General features: G+C 36.3%; 1 protein-coding gene across 6 annotated transcripts in view; it reads left to right on the plus strand.

Annotated features, from left to right (window-relative positions):
- The window catches only part of YEATS2 (YEATS domain containing 2), a 120,593-nt gene that overhangs the window by 49,876 nt on the left and 48,017 nt on the right, over positions 1 to 22,700 (plus strand). For all 6 annotated transcript variants that reach the window (XR_014301008.1, XM_082692522.1, XM_082692524.1 and 3 more), the window contains exons 7-11: positions 2,059 to 2,220; positions 6,804 to 6,915; positions 12,897 to 12,941; positions 15,531 to 15,711; positions 21,543 to 21,782. Coding sequence is in view for 5 of the 6 variants with exons in the window: in XM_082692522.1 (XP_082548648.1) it covers positions 2,059 to 2,220; positions 6,804 to 6,915; positions 12,897 to 12,941; positions 15,531 to 15,711; positions 21,543 to 21,782 (740 nt within the window). In the remaining variant the exon portion in view is untranslated. The remainder of the gene's footprint in view (positions 1 to 2,058; positions 2,221 to 6,803; positions 6,916 to 12,896; positions 12,942 to 15,530; positions 15,712 to 21,542; positions 21,783 to 22,700) is intronic.

Consider the following 22,700-nt stretch of genomic DNA (forward strand, 5'->3'; position numbering starts at 1 on the left):
CCACCCAAACACTCCTTTTTATTAGTTTTAACGGTTTTGGGGTGGAGTCTTTAGGATTTTCTGTATATAATATCACATTATGTTCAAATAGAGACACTGTTCTTCTTCCTTAGTACTATGTTGAATAAATAAGTGGAGACAGTGAGTATCTTTGTCTTGTTCTTGATCTTAGAGGAAAAGCTTTCAGTTTTTCACCATTATGTTAGCTGTAGGCTTGTCATATATGGCCTTTATTTTTTTGAAGTGTACCACCTCTGTACCCAGTTTGTTGAGAGTTGTTATCAAGAATAGATGTTGAATTGGGACGCCTGGGTGGCTCAGTTGGTTAAGCAGCTGCCTTCGGCTCAGGTCATGATCCCAGCGTCCTGGGATCGAGTCCCACATCGGGCTCCTTGCTCCGCAGGGAGCCTGCTTCTCCCTCTGACTCTGCCTTCCACTCTGTCTGCCTGTGCTCGCTCTCACTCTCTCTCTTACAAATAAATAAATAAAATTTAAAAAAATAAATAAATAAAAGAATAGATGTTGAATTGCATCAAGTATTTTTTCTGCATCTGTTGAAATGATCATACGATTTTTATCTTTCACTTTATTAGTGTATATCATACTGATAAATTTGCAGATATTGAATCATCCTTGCATCCCTGGTAACTACCATTTGGTCATCATGTGTGATCCTTTTTTAATGTACTGTTGAATTCTGTTCACTAATATTTTGTTGGGGATTTTTACTTGTATATTTTTCAGGGATATTGGCTTGTAATTTTCTTGTAGTGTTATTGTTTGGCTTTGGGGTCAGAGTAATGCTAGCTTCGTAAAATGAACTTATAAGTGTTCCCTTGTATTTTTTGTAAAAGTTTGAGGAAGATTTGTATCAATTCTTCACATATTTAGTAGAAACCATCCTTTACGCCATCTGATCCTGGAATTTCCTTTGTTGGGAGGTCTTTGATTACTGATTCAGTCTCCTTACTAGTAGTTGTTCTGTTCACATTTTCTGTCTTCATGAATCAGTCATGATACTATGTATGTTTCTAGGAATTTATCCATTTCTTCTAGGTTGTTCACTTTGTCAACATATAATTTTTCATAGTTTTTTTCTTAAACATTTTACTTATCTATTTTTAAGATTTTATTTTATTTTAATTTTTAAAAAATATTTTATTTATTTATTTGACAGATAGAGATCACAAGTAGGCTGAGAGGCAGGCAGAGAGAGAGAGAGAGAGGAAGAAGCAGGCTCCCTGCTGAGCAGAGAGCCGGATGTGGGGCTCAATCCCAGGACCCTGGGATCATGACCCGCACCGAAGACAGAGGCTTTAATCTACTGAGCCACCCAAACACCCCTAAGATTTTATTTTTAAGTAATCGCTGCACCCAGTGTAGTACTTAAACTTATAACCCTGAGATAAAGAGTCACATGCTTTACTAAGTCAGCTGCGTGCCCCTATAATTATTCATAGTTTTATGATCCTTTGTATTTGTGTGATGTTAGTTGTAATGTGTCCTCTTTTTAAAATAATTTTATTATTTGGGTCCTTCTCTTTTTTTCCTTGTTAAGTAAGGCAGAGGTTTGTCTGTTTTATCTTTTTAACAAAACAGCTCTTTAGTCTTTAATCTTTTCTCTTGTCTTTTTGTCTCTACTTTCACTTTCATCTTTATTTCCTTTTCTCTACTAATTTTGGGCTTAGTTCTTTTTCTTGTTTTTTGTGGTGTAAAGTTAGATTGAAATTTTTCTTAATGTAGGCATTTATTGCTATGAATTTCCTCCATAAAACCTTTTGCTTCATCCCTTAAGTTTTGGTATGTTGTATTTCCATTTACACTTATCTTTTTTTTTTTTTTTTCATTTTCACTTGTCATAAGATTTTTAAAATTTCTCTTTGATTTCATCTTTGACTCATTGGTTGTTTAGTAGTGTGTTGCTTGATCTTCACATATTTGTGAATTCCCAGTTGTTTTCTTATAACTGATTTTTAATCTTGTTTTAGGTAGGAATTAATTGTTTTGTTAGGGTTTGAAGGAAAAAAAATTTAAGTTACTTTCTTCTTTCTCCTTTAGGTACATACCTCCTGATAAGAGAGAAGAAAATGACCAGTCAACCCACAAGTGGATGGTATATGTCCGAGGGTCTCGTAGAGAACCCAGTATTAATCATTTCGTCAAGAAAGTTTGGTTCTTTCTTCATCCCAGCTATAAGCCAAATGACCTTGTGGAGGTTAGGTAAGCACAGTTGAGTTACTTAATTTTAAAAGTACAGCTTTACTGAAGTGGAAGAAGAGTGATTTAACTTGAGAACATACCCTTTAATTATTATATTATTAATAATTTACTTAGCTTTGGCTTTTAGTCACAATAGAGTTTTTTAAATTAATTTTTTAATCTTTTTATAAACATATAATGTATTTTTATCCCCAGGGGTACAGGTCTGTGAATTGCCAGGTTTACACATTTCACAGCACTCACCATAGCACATACTCTCCCCAATGTCCATAACCCCACCACCCTGTCCCTCCCCCCGCAGCATCACAATAGGGTTTATCTGTGGTTCCCTCTTGCAGATTATTGTCTCCCTGAAAAGGCAGTATTATATTAGATTAATATAATATTATAATATTATATAATATATATTATATATAATATATATATGGAATTATATATAATATATATGGAATATATATATAATATATATTATATATAATATATATATGGAATTATTATATATATATATATGCTATTCTGAAATTTGTTTCATTTAGGTATATTCTTTTTTTTAAATTATATATTTTAAAGAGAGTGGGAGCGTGTGTGACTGGGGTGGGGGGCAAAGGAAGAGGGAGAGAGAGAATCCCTAAGCAGACTCCCCACTGAGCATGGAAGTCAAAGCAGAGTTTGACTCCAAGACCCTGAGATTATAACCTGAGCCAAAATCAAGGTTACAGATTATTGTCTCCCTGAAAAGGCAGTATTATATTAGATTAATATAATAATATATTATATTATATATAATATAATTATAATATATATATAATTATTATTATATTATTATATAATATATATTATATAATATTATTATATAATATATATTGTCAGAATTATATTAATGGAGTTTTCTCCCCCTGGAAAGAACTGAATTTATATAGATACAGATAAATGTGGAAGTGTTCCTATTTTTTATAAATATCAGAATATAGTAGAATTAAATTCTACTATAGGATTCTAATGTTACAGAAATATTCAATTTTGGAAGTTCCCCATGATCTCATCCTCTCAGAAGTAACCCCAGTGATATTTTTCTTACATATATTTACCTAGTATAGTTGCTGTTTGTTGTTGGTATTATTATTTCACAAAGATGGAATTATTATATATATATATGCTATTCTGAAATTTGTTTCATTTAGGTATATTCTTTTTTTTTAATTATATATTTTAAAGAGAGTGGGAGCGTGTGTGACTGGGGTGGGGGGCAAAGGAAGAGGGAGAGAGAGAATCCCTAAGCAGACTCCCCACTGAGCATGGAAGTCAAAGCAGAGTTTGACTCCAAGACCCTGAGATTATAACCTGAGCCAAAATCAAGAGTCAGACGCTTAACCAACTGAACCACTCAGGGACCCCTATTTTATTTATTTATTTGAGAGAAAGAAAGATCATTTGTGCGTGAGAGTGGGGGGAGGGGCAGAAGGAGAGCATCTCAAGCAGACCCCACACCAAACTTGGAGCACAATGCAGGGCTCAGTCTCATGACCAATGAGGTCATGACCTTTGCCATCCAGGCGCCCCTTATGTGTATTCTTTATATCTTTATATGAGGTTACATATCACATACACATTCGTTGTGTGATTGTATTGTAGAAGTGGTTTTGGTTTATTATCAGTGAAATTTCCTATATCCTCAGCCCTCTTCAAAATGTTCCCTCTACTCCTGACTCAACTAAAACATGGCTATCTTCTGAGAACACTGCTTCTGAGAACAGCTTTCAAGGGCAGTTGTTTTTTCCTCTCATACCATGTGCCATTGCGTGGAGGGTGGTGGGTGGGTGTGTCTTCCTTGCACATATTTGTGGCTTCTAGACCTTTTTTTTCCTTTTTCTGTCTAAAACCCTTCAGCTCTTTTGGAGCATTGTATGATCCTTCTTGTTGCAGACATCTACTAATTTCCCAGTTACTTCCTTCTTTCAAAAACAGTTTTAGCACCTATTGTCCTAATGTTTCCTCTTGATGTCATTCTTAAGGACTTTGACGTGGATGTAGAACAACTCACCGAGAACTCTAATTTCTCAGTTCACTGATTTTTTCACTTTTATAATGAGGTTATTATGGTAGTGATACATTGTGAAATCTAAGCTAAGGAGAGAAGGAAATTATATAAAGAGAAGAGAGAGGTAATGAAAATTGGTGTGGGTAATAAGTGGAATTCCCAGTGGGTCAGAGGATAGTTGGATTAGGGATGGACCTGGAAAGATGGGAATTGATAGGTGGTCAGAAAGTGACATACTAGAAAATAGGATTTTTTTATCTTCTTCTTTTGGATGACAGCTGTCCCGATATCAATTTATTGGTTGATCCATCTTTTTCTTGTATTCAGTGTACACTAAAGTGCCATATAAGTATGGATCAAATGCTAGGCTCTCTTAATATTTGTTTATTTACCAGTATTATACTATTTAAATTGTTTGCTTTATAGCATTTTCTCTTTGGTAGGGTATATTCCCTTGATGATTATTACTATTATTTTAAGAATCTTTTCGTGGCCATTCTTGAGCATACATGTTGTTCCAGATTACTTTAGAATCCAAGTGTCAAGTTATGGATTAAAATTACATTGAATTAATGATTTTCACATAGAGAATGAATCAGGATAGTGGTTTTCAATGCAAATCAGATTTTTTTTCCTTTTAGTGTTCATAAAACTTACTTCATTGTCTTGACATATTTCACTGGGTAGAACCTCAGAAAATTGTTTGATACTTTGTTTTATTCTAATAGTAGAGTTTAATTGATAAAAGAGCAATTTCATTTTAGGCTCTCAAACATGAGTGTTGAAAAAACCATGTCTTTTGCCCAGTATTCTGTGGTTTTTTCATTCTTGGTCATTGATACATTTCACATTATGTGAAGAATCCAGAAATAAAGAAGTCTGTTTGGGGCTGGCGGTCCTATTTCTGTGTGAAATACGTGTATCTTTTTGAAGTTTAACATTTCCGTAGGTGATGTCTATTGGTAAGTCTTAGATTCCTTTTTTGCTTCCAAAAAAGTTAGGAGGAAATTTCCTTTTAAAAGCATTGTTCCTTTTTCCTGGCCTTTATGCTGTTTGTCTGTCTTCTCTGGCAGCAGTCTTTTCTGTTCATTCACTAGAGTTTAACCAAAGTACAGAAACTGAGGAACACAGCTGATTTGCCATATCCATTTTAAAAGAAATCCAACATACAAATAGTATAATTGATGCATATTGCAGAATGAATTTAGGCTCTCTACTTCACTGGAATTTAATGACCAGACATGTCATCAGTAGAGCTGTAATTCTTCTTTTAAAGTTCACCATGCCTCTAGGCTCTGCTGTGTCCATTTCAAACTGCTGTCTCAGGTAGACCTTCTCATTTGACCCCAACCCTTTTCTTTAATTTCTGTCTGAAGCTATTCCAGCATCATGGTTATTCTCTTACTAACTCAACCAGTGTTGAGCTGGTTTCTCCAGTCCAGGGTGCTCTAGTTTGCTTTGCTTTCTTTTCTCTCTGGTTGATGACATAGCTATTGCTTTTTCTTCCTTTCAGGCCACTCTCACACTCAAGAGATTTTTCCTGTGTTGAGCCCTTCTGGTAGCTTCCTGCTCTGTTCTTGGTAATTCAGATTTGTTGTTAGATTTCTCTCAGGTTGTGTTCTTGGACTTTGTCTTTACTGAATTCATGTCTCTTCTTAGTTTTGCAAAAACACATCCCGCTGAATGTTCCTTTCTCCCTGCCATCTTGGCATCTTCTCTCATTTTAGTGATTCCAAGCCACTGATTCATAATGAACATTTTCATTTTAAAGCATTCTCTCTCCCCTTTAACTTAAACCATATTATTTTTGAGTACATGACGTTCTCTCAGATAAATTTAAAATGTTTTTATTATGGAAAATTCCAAACATACTCCGAAGTAGAGTATCTTGAACCCTCCTATACCGAACATCATTAACAATTTGCTCGTCTTTTTTTCATCAACTTTCCTTTTTTCTTCCCTTCACAAATTATGTTTTGACTGAAAATTCTCCAGTCCAGTTAGCATTCACACACATTCCTCCTCTATCCACTAAAATCATCATCACTGTGTGGGGAAGATCATATGGTAAACACATGTTTTTTTAAGTCCTGTTAGCAGATAGTTTCAAATAAATTGTCACTTTCAGATTGAGCATTTGTGATTTATTCTGTTTTTGCCAGAGTGAGGGAATAAATATGGGTGTCTGGTGTAGGGAACATATACCTCACATCCTGTGTCTGTCAAGTAGTCAAGGATTCTGGCTTCTAATAGGTAATAGCCATCAAATCACCTTAGTTCCCTGCCTGTGAAAATGAGGACATTGGATTGTAAACTGCATGTTTCTTAGCCCTAAGTGTTCAGTAACTGAAAGCTTAATGTAGGTTTGAGTTGAATTTTTCTTTTCAGCATTTCAGTAAAATTCAGCATTTATTGATTGAGCTTCAAATGAGAAAATGTAAATTATTGTCAGAGGCTGTGAATCTCTAACTTACCCAATATGAGAAAACATTTCCTCTCTAGAGTGTGACTATGGCTTAATGTGTTAATGTATGCTTTTCCCTAGAGAGCCTCCTTTTCACCTGACCAGAAGAGGCTGGGGTGAGTTTCCTGTCAGAGTTCAAGTTCATTTTAAGGACAGCCAGAACAAGCGAATAGATATCATACATAATCTGAAGGTAACAACACGTTGCTCTCCTGAAATGAAGTACCTCTTTTTACTTGGTTACTTAAAGCCATAGGTTAGGACTCCTGAGAGAAGTGGCCAAGGACAGTGGAAGGAGAATTAATGTTTTTGATTGTGTTATGCAGGCTACTGCAACACCCCTTTGTTCTCTGTAGGTTGGCGGGAGGGTTGCATTATAGCAGAATGTATATTCTTTAAAAAGATGAACTGGCCAGATTATCAGAAGACTTGAATCACTGGTCAGAGCTCACTGTTACTGTGTTACCTGGGACTAAGTGACTGAACTCTTAAAAACAAAATGTGTTTACTTTTCTGTAAAATGGTGAAAATTATAAGCCTCATCTGTTTATCTTATAAGGATATGGGTATGTTTATCTTGTAAGGATAAAGACAGAAGTGAACATGTTTTAGGAAATTGAAAGTACTGTACAAAGTTGTCATTCTTTTGATTAGTATTTTAAGAAACTTTTCATTGACATACCCTTATGGTTTATTATGCAGGCATTATCATTTATATTTTATGAAGTGTTTTCTCTATGCGGGGAAAAAGTACCAATCATAGTAAATGAAAAGTGCAGAGTACCAAACAAACTTCATATAGTATAACGTTAACTGTGATTTGTTGGAGTAATTGAAGTAATAACATTGTAGGCAATTTCTCCTGCCCTTATTGTCTGTTGCTTTTTTTTTTCCTTCTAATTTTGTATAATAAACATGTCTAGCTTTTATAATTGAAAGACCATTTTTAAAATGTTTTCCTAGTCCCTTTCTATATAGTCTCGTGTAAATTTTCTCTGTATAAGCTATATTTCTAATATTAAACTTATCCCCAAAACACCCTTACTTTGTGGTTTACCACATTGTTCCCATTAGTGGCTCACAAAATTGAACTAAATGAATCTCAGTACATCTGCAGAATTCCCATTTTGTTCCCTTTGTTGTGCCAATACAACCTTTTCAACCTTAAGGCTGAAATTTGCCCTCCATTGGTGACAGACAGCACTGTTTAACTTTGTGTTGAAGTTATTTTTTTTAGAGATTACTCTAAGATTAGATTGCTTTATGACCTTAGAAAAAAACTGGAACAAAATAAAGAATATGTAGCCACTTTGTTCAGAGGGGCAGGATATGGTCCCACTTAATTAGAGGAAGGTCTAAAATGGTTTACTTTCCTTTTATCTTATTTTAAGCACTGCACATACCATCTTCTATCACACTACACCCAGCCCTAATTTCTAAAATATAAGGAATTTTTTACATAGCTCTCATACTATTATATTGTCTGTATCACTTAGAGTTGCTGGTGGAAGATTGAGACATAACTTTATGTTTTTAAACATTTTTGAACATTTTAAACATTTTTAAAATTTTATTTATTTAAGCAATTTCTATACCCAATGTGGAGCTTGAACTCATGATCCTGAGATCAAGAACCACATGCTCTACTGACTGAGCCCTCCAGGCGCCCCTGTTAAATACTGTTTTAAAAATGGCAGTATTTAAATTTTCTTATCAACTTTTCTGGAAAACTTAATTTTACTGTTTGTTATATATTGATTGGCCTTGAGGCCTTAAACGCCTGTGTCGTACTTATGTGATTTTTGTTTGTACTGGAATATTCCTTGCCCTGTTATTTCTGGCCTGTTTTTTGGCCTGTTAATTCTCAGAGCCATCTTTGATTCTTGCCTCTTTGTTCTAAATATTTGTTCAGTTGCTGATTATTATTCATTCTTCATCATCTTTCTTACTCTTTGCCCTTCCCTATCTTGCCTAGGCCATTATTCTACTATCTCCTAATTAGTGTCTTTCATTCTAATCTGTCTCCTTTACCCTCAGTGCTTTCTGTACACCACCATCTAGTTAGTATTCCTGAAATAGAACCATTATGCTCTTCCTCTCTAAGAAACCTTCACTGAATTCCCTTTACTCAAGTTCAGACTTCCTGCCTACTGTTCCAGGCTTTTCACATTTTGACTCAATACACTTCCCCTAGATTATCTTACACTAATCTCCTGCATGGATATACTACTCCAGCTAGGTCAATTATTCATGCCCCAGAAATGCCTTGGGCCTTCTTCTCTTGTGTCTTTTTTTTTTTTTTTAATGCTCTTGCCCTCTCTAGAATGCCTGTTTGAATTCTTTCCATTCTTCAAGTTCAAGTTCCTATGTACTTTCCCTGACTATTTAAGTGACCTCTCAGTATACTGAAATGCTGAAATACTTACTCTATATTTGATATTGTGTAATTACATTAAATACTAAATACTCAAGTGTTAGAAGTATGTAGTATTTAAAGTTTCCAGAATGTATGAAATTCCCACATCCTGCATTCCTCTATATGGGGAAAAAGTAGCTGTCACCCCAGAGCACAGTAATTCCCCAAACAAATCATTTATCTGTTTGATAAATAAACTTTTGGAAGGTTCTTTCATAAATTTAACTAAAACTGTGCTTTTTTTTTTTTTTAAACCTTGATTTTATTTGTGTTCATTGATTTCTGGAGTAGCACAGGACAGGACTTTGTTTTGTTTTATAAGAACCCTAAAAATGTTTGGCAGCCTTCATGTCTCTCCTTAAATCATCTGCAGGCAGACCTGTTGTAAAATTCCTTGTGTGTTGTGTTGTGCTTTCTAGTTCCTCTTGCCATTTTGATAACAGTGCTATTTTATCAATGTCTCAAAGTACGGTCCCAAGAATGAAAAACATAAGCCAGTGTGCATTATGGAGAGACTATTATTTCCATGCTCTGAAATATAAGAAAATGGATGTAGCCTAAAATTAATAGGCATACTGTTGGCTAAGATTTAAGTTTTAAAACTAGATCTCTTCCATGGGACTAGGATGAATCCACCCTGCATTGTCTTTCTGTTTTGAAACTAGATCACATAACCGAGTTGTCATGTCTGTGTAGGCTGTTAAAGAACTCAGCCAGACTTGAAATCTACTTTTTGCGAGTCTTAGAGTTTTCTGTTCGCTGATTAGTAAATCATCTTTCCTTTTTATCCAACTTTATAGTTTTCCTCTGTTGATCTTACTGTGTGATGTTTATTTTTTTAAAAAAGATTTATTTATTTTTGAGAGAGAGGGAGAGAGGGAGGGAGTATGAGCTGGTGGGGAAAGTGGAGAGGGAGAGAGAATCTCAACAGACTCCCTGCTGAGCAGGGAGCCAGACTCAGGCTTCATTTCAAGACCCTGAGATGGTGACCTGAACTGAAACCAAGAGAGTCCATTGCTTAACCAGCTGAGCCACCCACGTGCACCTGTTCAACGTTTATACTGATAAGGTCCACAGATCCTTTTTTTTTTTTTTAAGAATGCTTTATTGCTTCAAGCAAAGCAAAAAGGCTGTCAAATAACACATTGTTCATGTTAGACAAAAACTTTTTCTGATTTTCTTTTTCTTTTTATTGAAATATAGTTGATGGATAGTTTATATTAGCTACAGGTATACAACATAGTGATTTAACAATTTTATACATTACTCAGTGCTCAGCTCTATAAGTGTAGTCATTATACAAGGTTACTACAATGTTATCAACTGTATTCCCTATGCTGTACTTTTCATCCCTGTGACTTATTAATTATATAACTGGAAGTATGTAGCTCTTGATCCCTTCACTTATTTTGCCTAACACCCTACCCCTGTTGTCTTTGGCAACTACCAGTTCTATGTGTTTATAGGTCTGTTTCTGGATGTTGTTTGTTTACTCATTTTTTTTTTTTTTAGATTCTACAAAAGATAATTTGTCTCTTTTTAACTGGATTCACTTACCACAATAGCCTCTAGGTTCATCCATGTTCTTGCAAATGGCAAGATTTCATTCTTTTTTTGGCTGAGTAATATTCTATATTTTTGTATAGATCTTTTTTTAAAGTGCTGGAATATAAATAAAATAAAATATTGCAATAAATAAAATACAGCAATAAGAACTTAGCCTCTTTGTAAGTGTAAATTTTGTTTATATTATTAACATTCCTTTCTTTCCTCTAAAATAAATCACTCATGATGCTAATACATTGGAAGTGACTATTAGCATTGCCTATATTGCTTAAATTTTCATTTATTTTTTTTCGAGTTTTGTAAATATACTTTAAATATATAATTTTGTCATCTACATGTGTGTATTTTTTTTTTTAAGATTTTATTTATTTATTTGGCAGACAGAGATCACAAGTAGGCAGAGAGGCAGGCAGAGAGAGAGACAGGAGCAGGAGGAAGCAGGCTCCCTGCAGAGCAGAGAGCCCGATGCGGGGCTCGATCCCAACACCCTGGGATCATGACCCGAGACGAAGGCAGAGGCTTTAATCCACTGAGCCACCTAGGCGCCCCAATATATGTGTGTATTTTTATAGCCAATCTCTTTATTTATTTATTTTTAAAAGATTTTATTTATTTATTTGAGAAAGAGAGAACAAGAGCATGGAGAGGGAGAAACAGGCTCCCCACTAGGCAGGGAACCCAATGTGGGACTCGATTCCAAGACCCTGAAATCATGACTGGAGCCAAAGACAGAGGCTCAACTGACTGAGCCACTGTCCTTTTTTTAAAGAAATGATTTTTAAACATTTTTTACTTCCTGGTTTTTGTTTTGGTATTTTGTTTTGTGAGGGAGAGAGAGAATCTTTTTTTTTTTTTTTAATATTTTATTTATTTATTTGGTAGACAGAGATCATAGATAGGCAGAGAGACAGGCATAGAGAGAAGGGGGAAGCAGGCTCCCTGCTGAGCAGACAGCCTGACGTGGGGCTTGATCCCAGGACCCTGAGATCATGACCTGAGTGAAGGCAGAGGCTTAACCCACTGAGCCACCCAGGGACCCCAGGGAGAGAGAGAATATTAAGCAGGCTACATGCCCAGCTCAGAGCCCAACTTGGGGCTTGAGATTATGCTGAGATTATGACCTGAGCCAAAATCAAGAGTCAGGAGTTTAACCGCCTGAACCACCCAGGTACCCCTAAAAAAATGATTTTGTTTTTTAAGTAGTTTTTCCACCCAACATGGGGCTCACACCTATAAACCGAAGATCAAAAGTCACATGTTCTAGTGACTGAGCCAGCCAGGCACCCCTATAGCCTGTTTTTAAAAATATTTTTTACATCATCTTTGTAAACATTCAAGTAGCTTGTAATATTTTACAAATGATGGTTCAAGATTTACTTTAGGGGTGCCTATGTGGCCCAGTTGGTTAAGTGTCTTGCCTTCAGCACAGATCACACAGGTCATGATCTCAGGGTCCTGGGATTGAGCCCCACATGGGGCTCTCTGCTCAGTGGGAAGTCTGCCTCTCAGAACCCTCTTTGCTCTCCCTTTCTCTGTATCTCTCTCTCAAATAAATAAAATCTTTTAAAAAATGATTTACTTAAACATTTCTCTATTACTGGAGGGTCACATTTTCAGTTTATGGTTATAGATAATACTGTAGTAAATATCTTTTTGTGTAAAACTTCCTCCATTTTTAGATTGTCCTTGGAATATTTTTAGAAGTATATAGTTTAGGGGCGCCTGGGTGGCTCAGTGGGTTAAGCCGCTGCCTTCGGCTCAGGTCATGATCTCAGGGTCCTGGGATCAAGTCCCGCATCGGGCTCTCTGCTCAGCGGGGAGCCTGCTTCCTCCCCTCTCTCTCTCTGCCTGCCTCTCTGCCTACTTGTGATCTCTGTCAAATAAATAAATAAAATCTTTAAAAAAAAAAAAAGAAGTATATAGTTTAGTACATGTGCTGCTGAAGCGAGCACTAGAAGTATATAGTCTATATTAAAAGTACAATACCTGTATGTTTGAAGTTGTTTTTATTAATTTTACTCATTCTACCCCAATTAAGAGGGTTTTTATTGAACTGATGATAGTTTATATTATGGAAAAGTGGATTCTATGTTATGAAGACTTGTGATGAAAGGGGTTTTAGATAAGATTATATCCTAAGATTTATAAGTAAGCTCAGTGAAACTTTACACTCTTCTTTTGTCTTTCAATAGCTGGATAGAACTTACACTGGCTTGCAGACTCTTGGAGCAGAGACGGTAGGTTTTTTTCCTACAGTACTATTTGAGAATAAGGTAAAATGGAAATTGATCTTCATTTGTAATTAGGAAAAAAAGTGAGTGCTTGATTTTTTAAAAAGTTTATCTTCCCCTCTTTAACTTTAAAAAATGACAAAATGCACATAGAATTTACCCTTTTAACAATTTTTAATTGTACAGTAAGAGTAAGTATTAAATATATTCACATTTTTGTGCAGCTATTGCTGTTATCCCCCACGCTGTTTTTCATCTTGGAAAATTGAAATGAAACCTATTTACAGTAACTTCCAATCCACTCTCCCTTCAGCCCCTGGAAGCCTCCCTTCCACTTTCTGTCCTGTGGCTTTTTGACTACTCTAAGTACCATATAATTGGAATTATACAGTATTTGTTTTTCTTATGATTGGTTTATTTTACTTAACATAATGTTCTTAAGGTTCGTTCATGTTGTGGCATGCATCAGAACTTCCTAAAAAAAGGCTGAATAATAGTCCATTGTGTATATGTGCCGTATTTTGCTTATTTATCTGTTAATGAGGACTTGAGTTGCTTACATCTTTTGGCTATTGTGAATAATCCTACATGGATTATTCACAATAACATGGATGTATACGTATCTGTTTGAGTCTGTGTTTTCAGTTCTTTGGGGGTATATACGCAAGAAAGTGGAATTGCTGAATCATAATAGTACCTCTTTTTTTTTCTCTTTTAAGTAATCTCTACATTCAACCTGGGGCTTGAACCTACAGCCCCAAGATCAAGAGTCACACGCTCTACCACCTTAGCCAGCCAGGTGCCCCATGGTAGCTCTAATTTTAATTTCTGAGGGACTGCCACACTATTTCCACAGCAGTTGCACCATTTTACATTCCTACAAACAGTGCACTAGAGTTCCAGTTCTCCACATCTTTGTCAACTCTTAACTGTTTTCTTTTTTTTTTTTTGATAGTAGCCAAACTGATGAGGGTAAGGTGGCATTTCATTGTGGTTTTGGTTTGTATTTCTTTAATGATTATTGATGTTGAGTATCTTTCATGTGTTTATTGGGCATTTGTGAATCTTCTTTGGAGAAATGTCTGGTCAGACAGATCCTTTGCTCATTGTGAATCATGTGTTTGGGTTTTTGTTGTTGAGTTTTAGGAGTTCTCTTTACATTCTTTTTTTTTTTTTTTTTCAAGATTTTATTTATTTATTTGACAGAGAGAGATCAGAGATCACGACTAGGCAGAGAGGCAGGCAGAGAGAGAGAAGAGGAAGCAGGCTCCTGCTGAGCAGAGAGCCCGATACGGGATTCGATCCCAGGACCCTGAGATCATGACCTGAGCCAAAGGCAGCGGCTTAACGCACTGAGCCACCCAGGCGCCCCTCTCTTTACATTCTTGATATCATCTCTTTTCAGATCATTTGTGGATTGCCTTTTCACTCTGCTGATTATGTCCTTTGATACACACAAGTTTTTAATTTTTATGTAGTCCACTTATCAATTTTTCCTCTGGTTGCCTATGCTTTTAGTGTCATATCCAAGAAATCATTGCCAGATTCACTGTCATGAAGCTTTGCCCTATATTTCCTTCTAAGAGTTTTATTGTTTTTAGGTCTTATGCTTGGGTCTTTGATCTATTTTGAGTTAATTTTTATAAATGGTGTGAGGGTAAAGATCCACCTTCTTTCTAATGCTTGTGGATACCCAGTTTTCCAGCACCATTTGTTGAAAAGACTGCCTTTCCCTGGGGTCTTGGCAACCTTGTCAAAAATAATTTGACCATATACATGAGGGGGCGTTTTATTCCATTGGTCTTTATGTCTCTTGATGCCAGTACGACACTGCTTGCATTACTGTAGTTTTGTAATCATCAGTTTTGAAGTCAGGAAATGGAACCTCCAACTTTTTTCCTTTCCCATACTCTCCTTCCCACCTTTTTTCTTTTATATTTATGATAAATCAGCAGTAGTCATTGTAGTGAGAATTAGCTAGTTAAGCCTTATTCTGTTTAGAGAAGTGTGCTTTGTTGTATCAAAAGACATTTATTGAGCATATATCATATACTAGACACTGGTCCCGGTATTGGGGATACAGAGATAAATAAGATAGTTACTGCTTTTAAGGAGTTGTCTTCTTGGTTGTTTTGAAAATGGGGAGAAGGTATATAGTAAACAAAAGCAAATGAGATAATTTCACTTAAAATACATGCTATAAAGAAGAGAGTAGCTGGGGAACAAAGGGGTTGCTTTAGCTAGGGTGGTTAGAGGAGACATTTCTGAGAAGGTGACATTGATTTAGACCTAATGATGAGAAAGAGATAGTTATGCAAAGATTGGGAGGGGGCAGAATATAGTGTTCTAAGGCATAGAAACAGCAAATAGAAAGGCCCTGATTATATGATTGGTTTCACTGAGTTATCTATCTGTTAAACCAAACTAGATTACATTCTGGAATAAATCCTTTAGTTCTTAGATTGAAATTGCCTTTGCAGTTTGATTAGAAATCATTTGTCACATCTCTTAGAGTATCACATTCTTGGACAGGTTTGGAGGTTTCTGTGACATTGTTAATGGATTCATGAGCCCCATTGTTGCCTGATTGTATAGGTAGTGGATGTTGAGCTCCACCGACACTCTCTTGGAGAAGACTCCATTTATCCTCAGTCCTCCGAGTCGGACATCTCTGATGCTCCACCATCTTTGCCTTTGACCATTCCAGCCCCAGTGAAAGCTTCCTCACCGATAAAGCAGTCACATGAGCCAGTACCTGATACATGTGTGGAGAAAGGTAATATATTTTTCCTTGTATAGAAATGAATTTTTCCTTGTACAGAGGAGTCGTTCTCTGGGGCATTCCTTTCTCGCATTTGCATAATGTGATTTTGAACTGCTGCCTGTAGAGCTGTAAGAGTGTATGGAAAATAAATTTTCCATAAGTAGACATGCTGCCTCTACTGTACAGTCCAATTATGAAAATAGACAGATCTTTATTCTTATCAGAAAAATTTTTTTCATGAAGTTCTACTGGTATTTTATAGAATATTAAACTCACAAAAAGGCATTAAATGTTTATTTTTTTGATGATTGTAACAGTTTCTTCTGATATGTTATAGGAGGACTTTTTGGTTTTGGTACCTAGTTGTGTGAATAAGAAATTGAATGTAAAGTATCTAAGCTTATTTAAAATACAGAATAACAGCTGACACCACAGAAATACAAAGGACTTTAAGACTACTATGAAAAATTATATACCAACAAATTGGGCAACCTAGACAAAATGGATAAATTCCTAAAAACATATACCCTTCCAAAACTGAATCAGGAAGAAATAGAAATTTGAACAGACCAATTACCAGCAATGAAATTGAATCAGCACACAAAGCTCCTGGGGTGCTTGGGTGGCTCAATTGGTTGAGCACCCGACTCTTGGTTTCAGCTTAAGTTGTGATTTCAGGATTGTTGGATCAAGCCCCACATAGGGCACTGAGCTTGTCAGGGAGTCTGCTTGAGATTCTCTCTCCCTCTCTCTTATTCCCTGCTTGCATGCATGCATGCATACTCACAATCTCTCTCTCTCTGTCTCTAGAATAAATAAATAAACCCCAAAACAAGAAAACCTCCCAACAAACAAAAGTCCAGGACCAGATGGCTTCACAGGTGGACTTCTACCAAACATTTAAAGGAGAGTTAATACCTCTTCTTCTCAGATTATTCTAAAAAAAATAGAAGAGGAACAAAAGCTTCCTAATCCATTCTGTGAGGCCAGTGTTCCCTGATATTGAAACCACTACCCAAAAAAAAGAGAACTACTGGCAATATGTCTGATGAACGTAGATGCAGAAATCCTCAACAAAATAGTACTTAACTGAATCCAACAATAAATTGAAAAAAATCATTCACCGTGATTAATGGGATTTATTTCTGGGATGCAAGGATGGTTCAGTATTCAAAAATCAATCAGCGTGATAGTTCATATCAATAACAGAATGTATAAAAGCCGTATGATCATTTCAATAGATACAGAAAAAGCATTTGACAAAGTACACCATTCCTGATAAAAACCTTCAACAAAGTAGGTTTAAAGGAATGTACCTTGACATGATAAAGGCTGTAATATATGAAAAACTCACAGCTAACATCATAGTCAGTTCCCTTAAGGTCAAGAACAAGACAAGAATATCCACTCTTACCACTTTATCAATGTAGTACTGGAAGGCCCAGCCTTAACAATTAGACAAGAAAAAGAAAAGCATCCAGATTGGTAAGGAAGAAGTAAAACTGTCACAATACTATATATAGAAAACTCTGAAGACTCCACCAAAAAAACTAGTAGTATTGATAAATTAATTTAGTAAGGTCACATGATACAGAATCAATGTACAGAAATCTTGTATTTCTATACACTAATAATGAAGCAAGGAATAAACTTAATCAAGGAAGTGAAAGACTTATACTCTGAAAACTATAAAACACTTATGAAAGAAATTGAAGGTGAGACAAACAAATGGAAAGATATTCTGTACTCATGTGTTGGAAGAACAAATATCATTAATTTGTCCAGGCTGCTCGAAGCAATCTATAGATTTAATGCAGTCCATACCAAAATAACAATAGCATTTTTCACAGACTAGAACACATGATCTTAAAATTTGTATGGAATTACAGAAGACCCTAAGGGGCACCAGGTGGTACAGTCTAGCATCCAGTTCTTGGTTTCAGGTCATGTCATGGTCTCAGGGTTGTAGGATCAAACCCTGCTTTGGGCACCATGCTCAGCAGTCTCCTTGGGATTCTTTCTTCCTCTCCTTCTGTCCCTCCTATTCTCCCTGTCTCTAAAATAAGTAAGATAAATCTCTTTTTTTTTTTTTTTTAAGACAACTTTATCTATCTATCTGTTTATTTTAGAGAGAGCATGTGTGAATGCTAGTTGGGGGAGAAAGGCAGAGGGAAAGAGAGAATCTCAAGCAGACTCCTTTCTGAGCACAGGGCCCGATGTGGAGCTCAATCCCATAACGCTGAGATCATGACCTGAGCCAAAATCAAGAGTCAGACACTTAACCAACTGAGCCATCCAGGCATCCATAAATAAGATAAATCTTTAAAAAAAAAAAAAAACCTAAATAACCAGTCTTAAAAAAGAATAAAACTGAAAGTATCACAATCCCAGACTTCAAGATATACTACAAAGCTGGAGTAATCGAAATAGTATGATACTGGCACAAAAAAAGACACATAGATCAATGGAACAGAATAGAAAACCAAAGGGAAACCCATGCTTATATGGTCAATTAATCTTTGACAGGGGAGGCAAGAATATGCAATGGAAAAAAGACCATCTGTTCAACAAATGGTGTTGTGGAAACAGAGCAGCAACATGCAAAAGTATGAAACTGAGCCACTTTCTTAACACCATACACAAAAATAAACTCATGAGTTAAGGATTTAAATGTGAAGTCCGAACCATAAAAATCCTAGAAGAGATTCCAGGCAATAATTTCTGTGACATCGACAGTAGCAACACTTCTCTAGATATGTCTCCCAAGGCAAGAGAAATAAAAACAAAAATAAGCTCTTGGGCTTACATCAAAATAAAAAGCTTCTGCACAGCAAAATAAATGAAACTAAGAGACAGCCTACTGAATAGGGGAAGATATTCGCAAATGACATGTCCAAAATACACAAAGAACTTCTACAACTCAACACCAAAAAAACAAATAATCCAATTAAAAAATAAGCAGAAGGGGCACCTGGGTGGCTCAGTGGGTTAAAGCCTCTGCCTTCGGCTCAGGTCTTGATCCCGGGGTCCTTTGATCGAGCCCCGAATTGGGCTCTCTGCTCAGCGGGGAGCCTGCTTCCCGCCTCTCTCTGCCTGCCTCTCTGCCTACTTGTGATCTCTGTCAGTCAAATAAATAAATTAAATCTTTTTTTTTTTTTAAGATTTTATTTATTTATTTGTCAGAGAGAGAGTGAGAGCGAGCACAGGCAGACAGAGTGGAAGGCAGAGTCAGAGGGAGAGGGAGAAGCAGGCTGCCTGCGGAGCAAGGAGCCTGATGTGGGACTCGATCCCAGGACGCTGGGATCATGACCTGAGCCGAAAGCAGCTGCTTAACCAACTGAGCCACCCAGGCGTCCCTAAAGAAAATCTTTTAAAAAAAAAATAGGCAGAAGACATGAATAGATATTTCTCCAAAGAAGACACACAGATGGCAACAGACACATGAAAAGTTTCTCAGCATCACCGGTCATCAGGGAAATGCAAATCAAAACCACAATGAGAGATCACCTCATACCTGTCAGAATGGCTAGAATCAGAAACACAAGAAAGAGCAAGTGCTGGTGAGGATGTGGAGAAAAGGGAACCCTCATGGACTGTGGGTGGGAATGCAAAGTGGTGCAGCCACTGTGGAACACAGATGCCTCAAAAAATGAAAAACAGAAGTATTATATATATAAGCAGAAGTATTATATATATGATACAGTAGTTGCACTACTGGGTATTTACCCAAGGAATACAAAAACATGAATTCGAAAAGATACACTCACCCCTATGTTTATTGCAGCATTATTTACAACAGCCAGATTATGGAAGCAGTCCAAGTGACAGATGAATGGACAGAAAAGAGGTGGTACCTTTGTAAACTGGAATATTACTTGGCCATAAAAAGAATGAATCTTGCCATTTGCAGCGGCATGGATTGATCTAGAGAGTATAATTCTAAGTGAAATAAATCAGAAAGACAAATACCATATGATTTTACTCATATGTGGAGCTTACAAAACAAACTAACAAAAAAAAGAGACCAAAAGAAAAAGAAAAAGAAAAAAAGACGGACTCTTAACCATAGAGAATAAACTGATGGTTAGCGAAGCAGAGGTGGGTGAGGGAGTGGGTGAAATAGGTGAAGGAGATTATGAATACACTTGTGATGAGTATTGAATAATGTGTACAGTTGTTGAATCACTATATTATATACCTGAACTTACATAATACTATATGTTATGTACTGGAGTTAAGAATGCAATATAAGGGGCACCTGGGTGACTCAGTCCGTTAAGCATCCTACTTTTGATCTCAGCTTAGGTCTTGATCTCAGGGTCCTGGGATTGAACTCTTCGTTAGGCTCCTCACTCAGTTCAGCCTACTTTGAAAAAAAAAAAAGAAAGAAAAACAGCAAAACCAAAAAACCAGTATAAGATTCATTGTCAGGGTGCCTGGGTGTTTCAGTCAGTTAAGCATCCTGCTCTTGGGTTCCACTCGGTCATGATCTTAAGAGTCTTAAGATCTTAAGATTGAGCGCTGCATCAGCAGGGAGTCTGTGTAAGCTTCTCTCTCTCCCTCTCCTGCCCCTCCCCCCCTCAAAATTAATTTAAAATTTAATTTAAAAATTAATTTAATTTTAAAATAATTTAAGAAGGTTAATCAAAGGTATTTTGACTATGGCATTTTTTCATTTAGTTAAGTATTTAAGCATATGATTTAATAATTTCTCTGACCTATACGTGTAAGATATAAAACTGGTTCTAAATGGTGTCAGTTTAATCTCCAAACCTACATTTTTATTTATATTTGTTTATTTATTTTAAGAGAGAGAGAGAATCTTTTTTTTTTTTTTTAAGATTTTATTTATTTATCAGAGAGCGAGAGAGGGAGAGAGAGCGAGCACAGGCAGACAGAATGGCAGGCAGAGACAGGGGGAGAAGCAGGCTCCCTGCTGAGCAAGGAGCCCGATGTGGGACTCAATCCCAGGGCTGGGATCATGACCCAAGCCGAAGGTAGCTGCTCAACCAACTGAGCCACCCAGGCGTCCCTTTTTTTTTTTTTTTTTTTTTTAAGATTTTATTTGTTTATTTGACAGAGAGAGATCACAAGTAGGCAGAGAAGCAGGCAGAGAGAGAGGGAAGCAGGCTCTCCGCTGAGCAGAAAACCCCACGCAGGGCTCGATCCCAGCACCCTGAGATCACGACTCAAGCCAAAGGCATAGGCTTAACCCACCGAGCCACCCAGGCTCTCCGAGAGAGAGAATCTTAAGCAGGCTCCACATTCAGTGTAGATAGAGCCCATTGTGGGGCTCAGTCTTACAACTCTGAGGTCATGACCTGAGCCGAAGTCAGCAATCAGACACTTAACTGATTGAGTCACCAGGTGTCCCCTAAGCCTACATTTTATGATGTTAATATTTTAGTCCTTTTACAAATTTCAGTTTTATTCCTCTTTAAATTTCAGTTGCATCTTCATGGGCATTTAATAAAATAGAACATTATTAGATTAAGTAAATGCTTCAAGTTATTCTTTTCAATTTAAATAGCTTTCTAATTCAGAACATAATACACTTGTATACTTTTTATATTGTTTGTGCTTTATAGTTAATATGTTTTCTAATTTTTTGAAAGAAACACTTTAATAAAATAATTCTAAACTGATAATTTACATTTCATCTAGTTATGTGTATAGAAGGGTTTATAAATACTGTTAATTGTATGTATTCAACTGGGAAGTGGTTTAAATGGTTGTTGAAATGAGAAGGGATTTTTATTGTTTCATTCTTTAACCACAGTGGAAAGGTTTTAGTATGTCTAAGTGATTCATGACTTACCATTTGCCTGTTTCATTTCAAATAGGCTTCCCAACCAATACCGAAGCTGAGAGACACACTACTTTTTATTCTTTGCCATCTTCATTGGAACGAACACCCACCAAAATGACGACATCCCAGAAAGTTACTTTTTGTTCTCATGGCAATTCAGCTTTTCAGCCAATAGCATCAAGCTGCAAAATTGTGCCACAAAGTCAGGTTCCTAATCCTGAGTCACCCGGAAAATCCTTCCAACCCATCACCATGAGCTGCAAGATTGTTTCAGGTATACAGATGATGTATGTCAAGTTGATGGGTATAAAAATTGTTGTAATGGCAAAAGAAAGTATTATGGCTTTTTAAAAATTCTTTCAAGTAAGGTGTTTGTTTATTTGATAAGTAATGACTATTGATTAGCAAAGCTGTCAACAAAGGGAAAACAAAAGTCATTTCATATGCAAACAGTTTTTGAATAAGAAATGAAATTCAAAAAGGTCAACTTTTCATGTCCAAAAAGTGGTAGAGGTAAAATGTTTACTAGGATGTATGATTGAAACTATGGTAGGAATTAAGTTTTTGAGTTATCTATGAAAACCAGAGTGACTAGTAATTAAAAAAAAAAAAACTTAGAGCAGGCCTTTTGGAGTGGAGTTAAAGTTTGAAAGGTGGGACTTGGTTTGGAATTGAAATGTCTTTTATACTCTGCACAGTAGATAGAAAATTAGTCATTCCCATTATCAGTAGGTAGTTCTGAGCCTTCATTTTCACTGAGATTGAATTATCTACTGTCTCATGACGGTTTCACATTTATGTTAGGTAGACTTCAGGTAGGAATATACTTTATGGTGTAGGTTACATCACTTCAGAAAAGACTTGCAAGAAAGTCAGTAGAAATACTAGGCAGTGGGAAGCCTGTATATATGAAGGTGGAGAAAAGGAGTTTTCAGTGCTAAAAATAGACAACTAAGCAGAAATATGATCCCAGTCTTTGAAATTGATGAAAGGTGAGGAATGTGTAATTTTACCTCCCATTTAGAAGCATTTTGGAACTTGCTGTTTCAGAGGCGGAATAGGCTGAACATACAGATTGGTTACAAGTTTAGAGAAATTCATGGATGACAAATTTGATTGACAAAAAAAAAAACCATTGAGGATGTTGAATGGTACATGGGTAATCTTTGTGAGTGTTCTGTGGGAACAGGAA

Source organism: Mustela nivalis, assembly GCF_964662115.1.
Source record: "Mustela nivalis genome assembly, chromosome: 1".
NCBI lineage: Eukaryota > Metazoa > Chordata > Mammalia > Carnivora > Mustelidae > Mustela > Mustela nivalis.